Genomic DNA, 9,270 nt, shown 5'->3' with positions numbered 1-9,270 from the left:
ACCAAATTTAAATTCATTAAAACATCTACAAATTATTGTGATTCAGTTAAAGAAAACTGCCAAATTGCCAATAACCGTTGACACAAGTGGAAGGGTTCAAAACCTAGGATAGGACTTGTCTTAATAAATTATTGGGAGAAGTAGCTTTTAAATTACACACAACTTATATCTTTTTACTTTCATAAAAAAGTAAGACCTACATCTTTATATTTTTTTTATTCACTCTCACTCTTCATTTATCTATCTTTTTCTCTTACTTAAAATGATACAACTTCACATCCTTTAAAATGATATACACTTTTTCCAAAATTATTTAATTAAGGCCATGCAGCAGAGAACAAATTTTTAAAAAAGGAAAAGTTCAAAATAAATTTATTTTCTTCAATAGAAATTCACGTCGGATATAACGATTCTCCTTCCAAGGAGCCCAATATATGTGTAGATTACAGCAGTACGAGAAGAGAGTGAGAAGTCACGAAACTATTAAATTAACACTTAGAATCACACTATCAATTTAGTATTAAGATCCTTTAATATGAAAAAGGTGGTCATATTATTCGATGACAACCGCTCATTTAAAAATCATACTTTTTTTTATCTGTTATCTCATTATCAATGAGTAGTTATGATCAAATAACACGATCACATGAGATATTTTTTACACAGAGAAGATTCAGATTCATCAATTCAGTAGGCTCTCAGTCTTTTTGTTTACCAATTGCCAATACAGATGTACTAAATATGCACGAATGACGAAGGGGCTATAATTAATTAGGTGGTGACTTCTCATAGGAAATCATAAATTCATTTTATGGAATCAAGATACACGTACATGCATGTAACTGTGGTAAGTATTAACGTGGGCACATTTAGCTATAGTTTTCATATTTCTCCGGATATAAAAACCAACCCAGGATATTCAATAATGATATGTGTTCCAAAGCCTGAACAAAATTTTCTGTAGAGAAGTCTTCGTTCACTCGAAATAGAATGGCCAAAAACCATGAGGGAGTTGCTGTAGGAATTGACCTAGGCACGACTTACTCATGTGTTGCAGTATGGCAGGAGCAAAATGATCGAGCGGAGATCATACACAATGAACAAGACAACAGAACCACTCCTTCTTGTGTTGCTTTCACCAACACACACAGGTTGATTGGTGACCCTGCTAAAAATCAGGCTGCCACCAACCCATCCAACACTGTCTTCAGTAAATGATCTTCTTTAGTTTGTTAATATCTTTATAATAAACCAATTGGCATAGTTTATATTATATCTCTCTTACACATCCTTCACCCACGAGCCACGAGCCTTTTAAACTTGGAGAATGAATATTGCACGGACTCATTTTATAATTTTTTTTTGGCTCGATAATACTTAGAAATTATTTCAACTCAAAAACTTAAACATATTAATGATGGACATTATTTATCTGCAGAAATTAACACGTAACTATCATTTTTATTTTTTCAGATGCAAAGAGGCTAATTGGAAGGAAATATAGTGATTCCATTATTCAGAATGATATTCAGCTGTGGCCATTCAAGGTGGTTGCTGGTACTGATGACAGACCCATCATCCTTGTTAACTACAAGGATGAGGAAAAGCAACTTGCTGCAGAGGAAATCTCATCTATGATCCTCACAAAGATGAGGGAGATTGCGGAGACGTTTTTGGAGTCACCGGTAAAGAATGCTGTTGTTACTGTGCCTGCTTATTTTAATGACTCTCAGCGTCAAGCTACCAAAGATGCTGGTGCCATTGCTGGCCTCAATGTTATTCGGATAATCAATGAACCAACTGCTGCAGCTCTTGCATATGGCCTTCAGAAGAGAGCTAATATAATTGGAAAGCGAAATGTTTTCATCTTTGATCTCGGTGGTGGGACTTTTGACGTATCTCTTCTCTCGATTAAGGATGATACCTTTGAAGTTAAGGCCACTGCTGGAGACACTCACCTAGGAGGAGAGGATTTTGATAACAGAATGGTGAACCATTTTGTACAGGAATTTAGTAGGAAGAAGAAAGTGGACATTAGTGGAAACCCAAAAGCCCTTAGGAGGTTGAGAACTACTATTCCTGTGAAGAAGACACGAGAATATGTAACAGTTGAAGATAACCAATCCAAGGTATTGATTCAGGTTTACGAGGGAGAGAGGACAAGAGCCAGTGACAACAATTTGTTGGGTTCTTTTCGTCTTTATGGCTTTCCTCCTGCTCCTCGTGGGTCGTGGCTATCCTTTCGATGTATGTTTTACTATAGACGAAAATGGTATCCTAACTGTTTCTGCTAAAGAAAGAAAAACTGGGAACACGAGAGAGATTACTATAACAAATCAAAAAGGAAGACTTTCAACTGAAGAAGTCGAGAGAATGTTGATGGAAGCGTAGATTTACAAGGCTGAAGATATTAAGTTTAAGAATAAGGTTAAAGCAATGAATGCTTTGGATGAATATGTTTACATGATGGAGAAAAAATTGGAGGATTCCTTTGTTAGTGCCAAGATTTTACCTCAAGACAAACAGAAAGTTGGTGCTGCAATTAGAGTTCCTTGATTATATATGTTCATTAAAATATGCTATAATTGGGGTTATGACCCCCCCCCCCCCCCCCAATTTATATTACCACCAAGTACATAAATCAATTGGAATGTAGTAGTTGTCACTCTAGGCTCTGGGATCATACTATCTTGCAATTCCATTAACTATTTTATTTGCTTTTGCACTGCATACTGGTTGGAAGGTAAAAGAAAATCATAGTTTAGCAGCACAGTGCTGTGAGGTATTATCTCATTTTTATAAAAATTGCAGTCTTCTGATACAATTGTATACCTTTTAATCTCTATCTTGGGATGGTATGTGCACTCATTTAGCTCATTCTTCCTTTTATTTTCGGGATGATGCATGAGATGAAAATGTGCATATATTTTTCTGGAATTCTGCTGCTTATTTAGGAAAACAATAAAGACAGTCTATAATTCACTGACACCAGAGGGCATAGTCTCATGAAGCTACAAATATCTTGCGGGTTAAAAGTTTGTCTTTTTAAGTAAGTGTATGCCCTTTTAGCAATTTATAGGTATGTGTATTAAGACTAGTATATAGTTATAATATTAAAATTGTACCTTTTTCACTTTTCTTGTCAGCAAATAGTCTCAGAGAGAGAAAAAATACAACTTTAATATAGTTACCAGAAGGATATAAGTTACTTCTTTTAAAAGAATAGATAATCTTCCCATATCTTGCTGCTACATATTCTGATTAAGTTCTTTTTCGATTAAAGCCTGTTAAGAATTGTCACCATCCTTTTGGTAAAAAAATGCCAGAGAAATTAGATCTTGGAATGTAGGTGCAAATTTATTTGGCCAAAAGGATAATCTGATCATGGTAATGTAAGTATAGTAGATAAATTATGCAACCAGCCTCTGTCTGTATCATGGTGGAACTAAAGAATCGAACTATTTTTCAAAATACTGTTCGGGGTAATCTTTCCTCTCATAACGTGTGCAGATATAACATTTCATGTCTTATGTATTAAGATTGTTAATTGAAAAATTATATTTTAAAAGTAAATTTTAGTTTCATTGAAATTGTTTTTTAAGTGTTCGTGACTAACAAGGTAAAAACGACTTGAATCTTAAACTTGGATAGGTGGGATGGGTCAGGCCCATACTTCAGTGCAACTAATATTGTCATCAAATTGTTACAATTAGGGGTGAAACTGGACCGGGCCGGCCTATAGGGGCCTACGTCAGGCCAGAACTGGCCTAGTATATTTCGTAAAATAGGTCAGACTTGGGCCTTGAAAAAGTTTGTTTAATAAAAAGACCGTAGACTCACTTTCCCAAGGCCTGGCCTATAAGCCTACATGCCGGCTTATATTGTACTATTTATTTTAAATAAAATAAAATAAATTTGACTTGAAGAAAAAACAAAAGATATAAATTTAATCAATTGCAATTATTTATAATTTAATTATATTCGATTATATTTTAATAGAAATCTGACTTTATTTCTTATGTAGGAGGAACCAATATTTCAGCATGTTAGATTATGCATATGAATATATTAAAAGATTTTTGAGAGATATTATACTTACTATGAGCATCATGATGTGTTTGTTCAATTCATGTGGTTATTTTAATTTACATAGTATGGATTTGTTTGTTAGATATGATGAAATATATGTTATTTAGTTGAACATTTTGCTTTTGAAATTGACTTAAATGCAGTTTGTATGAGTTTTGTTGTGATTCATGATTCTATTTGGATGTTGAAATTATGATTTTTGGTTTAGCAACAGAATTTGAGCATTTTATAAAGTTGATTCATAGTTCTGCTTGGAAGTTAAAATTAACAGGTTAACGGGCTAGGCCAGGTCATTTATTTTTTTATAAACGGGTCAAGTCAAGCTAACAGTTAGACTCGTACTAGGTTTGGGTCAGGCCAAATTAAAATTTTGTGATGTAGGCTTGAGCTTTTTGGGGCAAAGCTTGGCCCAACCCAACCCACTTTCATCCCTAATTACAATGAATGAAGGCTTTATTTTAATTTTTTTTTCATTTTTTGATTCATATTACATTTATCAATATATAAGAAAAGATTTCCTCTTGCTAATAACTTATAGAATCATTCACATTTATAATCATTCATTCCAACTCATTTTTTATAATTAAGTTTGACCATGAGAGTTTAATTTAACCTTCCATAATTAAGTGACAACGAGACAATCAAATTAAGAAAGGAAAAAAAATTATACAATCACAGTCAATCATTCTTATAATCAAGTTTAATTTCTCAAGATTAAATCTGACCATAAGACAATCAAACTATTTTAAATGACTAATAAGTTCTTAGTCTCTCCTCGAATTTCTAAGTTAGTTTTAAGTGTGAGGGAGCTCGAAATAGGGAGTAATTAAAGGTAAGAATGAGAGAGCGCTATTGTTATTATTAGTGGTAAGAAAGGAAACAAAGTTTAATTTCATAATTAAATTTGATTTCCAAATTTGATGGGACAATTTAATTTGTATTTTCAAATTAAAAATAATATCTTAAAATAAAAAGATTTATTTTTATAAACAACAACGTTGTCTTTGTTTGAAATATGATGTAAAAAATTTCATAATGATAAAAAGAAAGTAGCTAGATTTCGAGGTTTGGTACTATCATGCAATGAAATCATCCGTAATATATATATATATATATATATATATATATATATATATATATATATTGTCTTGGACAAGAACATTCCTGTGGAGTTTGGACTATAACAAGCCCTAACCATCTCCTTGATAATCTTACGTAGCGGACACAGCATCTAGTTGTTGCTTGCTAAGTGCTAACAGAAGCCCCCATCGGTAAGAACGGTTTCTTCTTTGTTAATTTTAACTTCGTTCATTATTTTCATTCATGTTTTCTCATGATAAGTAGTGTTTTCTTTTTTGTAATGAAAAAAAATTGAAATATTGAAGAGATGTCGAACGGCATGGGATTTCAGGAGCAGCATTCGAACCACAACGCGAACAACGCAGCAACGATGATGCGCGGGAATGTCTCCATGACCCAAAAACAAATCGAGACTCTGAGGATACAAATTGCTGCTTACGAAACCCTCTCTGAACAACTCGCTGAGAAGTACAGGGCACACCGTGCCGCTCGCCAAGCTCCTCCTCAGGGTCATTCCCTATTTTCTTCCATTCATCTTTTTTCACAATTTTATTTTTTTATCACTTATTATTCACCGTAATAAATTTTTTTGTTATAGTAAGTTACCCATTCTAACCGTTTACATTCTAACCGTGTAACTGTAAACGGTTAGAATGTGTTAGGGTTGTTTTTGTTAAGAGTTTGTTACACTGGTCTGAGGCAGTTGTAACAAATATACTGAAACAAATGGGTGTGGTGTTTTCAGTGACGTCAGAGGTGGTTAAGCCGGTAAATATGTATGGAGGAGACACATCAAAGGGAATATTTAACATGAAGCCGAGGTGGACTCCAACAACTGAGCAGCTTCAGATCATGGAGAAAATATTTAAGCAGGTGACACCGAATCCAGACAGGAAAAGGATAAACGAGATTACTGCGGAACTCGCCAATCATGGAAATATTTCGGAGAAAAATGTCTGTAATTGGTTCCAGAATAAGCGTGCTCGGTCCAAGAAAAAACAGCCCATTGCGGTTATTGCAAATAATGTTAACACTAATGGCCAGTTGACATCAGGAGATAACCGCTATCAAATGAAATAAAAGGGGAAATGCGCATTTACTCTCCATTTCGATTTTTTTCTCATTCCTTGAAAGTTGAAATCATAGAGGAACAAGATTTTTAATGATAATTCTTCTGTGTATTTCCTCACTTTTTTGAAATTCGAATTCTGAATTGATTTCAAATTTTGGATTTCAATTTTAAATTTCAAATTGTAATGTTGGGAAAGGATTTGAAAATAAAAAATTAAATAAATAATAATTTCTTTTAAAAATCGAAATAAAAATCAATAGAAAACTAAGTTAGTCATTTATGGTGACAGACAACTCATTCAATGTCCCACTTATTTGTACATTGGAATTACTCAGCTCTTTTAAATGCTTTCTATATTGGAATTGCTCACTCTTTTGAAATTCGAATAATACTATTTGGACTTATTTATTGCGTTTCTCATTCAATAGTTGGATCAATCGCTTAACATTACAGCTGTAAACTTTTTCTATTTAGTATTTACTCTTATTAGCCGAAACGCAATAATTCGATCTGACTTTGATCCTATCATAATGAATTTTTTAATATAATCCAGAATTACCATGGTTCTTTCACTAAAACATTAATATCTTGACCAATTTTTTTTTTACTTCTCTCTTCTGTCCTCAACTTTTTTTCTCTTTCTCTCACTTTAATCCCACCAAAATATTTTCTTACCTAACCTTTTTTAATCCTACCCTAAGCCTTGTCAATGCAAGATATTGGCCTTTTTGTGCCAGTCTCAACTCCATAATAAACAAAGGGAAAGAAATCATTCCTTATGTCTTATTCCTATGATAAATGTGGATCATTAGAAATAATAAATTCTTTGAAATTTGGATTGAGAAGTACAAAAAAAATACTTAAGGAATCCATAAAAATGCAGCCTAATACAAAAAGGCAAAGAAAATCAACCACCGAACAATACTATTTTTATTTTTTAAAAATTAGGGTCATCATGGCTGCCCCTTGTCCTCCTTAATTAGTGTCCAGGTATACCTTTATAAGCTTCATCAATATGTATAGTTTTATCATTAATTAGACTTACAATTTCCAAGATGCATTGTAAGTAATTGAGTTTTTCCCAATATTATTTAGGAAAAAGTTCACCAATGTTTCTGTGGTTTACTCCAAAATCACTTATGCCTCTGTGGTTTTTTTCTCATCTCATATGCTCCTGTGGTTTGTAAAAAGGTATGTTTTTTTATCACATATACCCCTATGGTTTCTTATTTTTTACAAAGCACAGTGGCATATGTGATAGAAAAAAACCACAAGGGCATAAATGATTCTGAAGCAAACCACAAGGGCATTGATGAACTTTTTCCTATTATTTAATAAATTGACTATATTAGTGATTATATAAGATATTAATTTCATCAAATGATATGGTTATTGGGTATGGTTCATACTTCGCATGCTGATGAAGGCCCTAATTATCGGGGTCAGCAGGAAAGCCAACTAGGGTCCCGCTCCCAGGTGAGCGGACGAGGGTCCGGGGGAGCCGCTCCGGCTGGGTCCGGGGGACAGTGCCCCCAGGCCCGTAGAGGCTAGGTACTATTGTGAGCCTCTGTTTTATTGTAATTTTCTTAGCAGTTTGGGCTTGGGCCCATAAATAGCTGCTGTTAGGGTTTTTTAATCCTATTTATATTTTCCTTGTAAACCGAGTGACTTGTAACGAGTGGAGGTGAGGAGAATATAGTACAGACAAGCTGGACGTAGCCTTAATTGGGTGAACCAGGGTAAATCATCGTGTCAATCTCTCTACTCTTATCTCTTTTTCTGTTTTCTCGATTTTGTGTGATTGTCGATTTTCAACAATGGTAATATATCATATTACATATAAATATAATTTTTCTAACAATTATCAAACGATATTGCATCCCATTTTATGATAAAAAATAAAATAAAGTAAGAATAATTGTAATTTTGAAATTGTTAGTACTAAAGATATCTCCAAGTTACAATATCAACCATACATACTAATCCTTATCGTTAACAATGAACAAGACATATGTGGTTGTTAGATGAAAATGAGTAAATTAAAACATACATAATTGTCCGTCTGTAAACTTGTATAGACTAGTGTAGAAACTCTGCAGTTTCCTGAGAAAGAACGACCTGTCGACCTTGTAGAGTACGTGATAGCTAGGTCGTCCCATCACTTAGTGCCAAAAAAACCTTGACTAGCCAGTTTTGAAAGTGTCAACAGTAAATATCCATTGTTCAATTCATCATATGGCTGGCACATTATATTGGGCAAGCAAACTAAAAATTCCAACAAGATGTGTACCACAAAAAAGAAATGAAAATTCTAACAAGACTTTTTAAGAGTGCCCTCATCATCTGTCATGAAGCAGAAGCTACACAATTACTTGTTACGACTTACGAGGTATATATATATATATATATACATGAGAGGGGATATTTTGACTACCAAAAATGTTCACTACCACCTTACTACCTGTCAAATCACCATTGGATCAAAGAGAGAGAATGTTAAAAAGTTTTTGAAGAGAGAGAAAATGTTAATCCAATGATGATTAGATAGGTAGTAAGATAGCAGTGAAAATTTTTGGTAGTCAAAATATCTTCCCTCTCTCTCTATATATATATATATATATATATATATATATAGGGTTTTATAAGAGTTATGTGATAGGAAAAGTGATTGTGTAATGTTATAGAGATTCGTTTTGCGTGCCTTAATTTTTATTTATTTTTTTATTTTAAAAAGTGTGGGCCCCACAAAATTTTGTGAGTGTAGAAAAGTTTGTTATGTTATGTTAAAGGATAAAATGAAAACCCATATATATATCTTAGGTTTAAGTAAATAATATTTAAAAGAAATTATTTTAGGCGAAATAATAGCTGAAAGTTTTCATATCATTATGCAATAATGATTATTTACCCTACATAAGAAAATTAATAATAAGGAGCATAAAGAAAAGATATTTATTTTAAGGAATAAAAAAGTCAATATTTTTTTGGATAATCAGGTAATATAATTTAAAAGAACCAAAGAAAATTTA

General features: G+C 33.0%; 1 protein-coding gene and 1 pseudogene across 1 annotated transcript; both read left to right on the top strand.

The window, feature by feature from the left end:
* Positions 1–990: 990 nt before the first annotated feature.
* LOC133316647 (heat shock cognate 70 kDa protein-like) lies at positions 991–2,556 on the top strand (annotated as a pseudogene).
* Positions 2,557–5,476: 2,920 nt separating this feature from the next.
* Positions 5,477–6,249, top strand: LOC133316646 (putative WUSCHEL-related homeobox 10). Its single transcript, XM_061518429.1, has 2 exons — positions 5,477–5,678; positions 5,873–6,249. Exons 1-2 carry the CDS (start codon positions 5,477–5,479, stop codon positions 6,247–6,249), a joined length of 579 nt encoding a protein of 192 aa, XP_061374413.1.
* The last annotated feature ends 3,021 nt before the right edge of the window (positions 6,250–9,270 follow it).

The sequence above is a fragment of the Gastrolobium bilobum genome, unplaced genomic scaffold (genome assembly GCF_033153095.1).
Source record: "Gastrolobium bilobum isolate Gb01-03AN ecotype WA unplaced genomic scaffold, APGP_CSIRO_Gbil_v1 utg1827, whole genome shotgun sequence".
Taxonomy (NCBI): Eukaryota; Viridiplantae; Streptophyta; class Magnoliopsida; order Fabales; family Fabaceae; genus Gastrolobium; species Gastrolobium bilobum.
This window is presented reverse-complemented; position numbering and strand designations above follow the sequence as displayed.

Excerpts from the sequence above, each read along its gene's own strand:
- LOC133316646 (XM_061518429.1), top strand. The coding sequence starts at position 5,477 with ATGTCGAACGGCATGGGATTTCAGGAGCAGCATTCGAACCACAACGCG. Across the intron at positions 5,679-5,872 it reads TCGCCAAGCTCCTCCTCAGG|TTGTAACAAATATACTGAAA; the intron begins GTCATTCCCTAT and ends GGTCTGAGGCAG.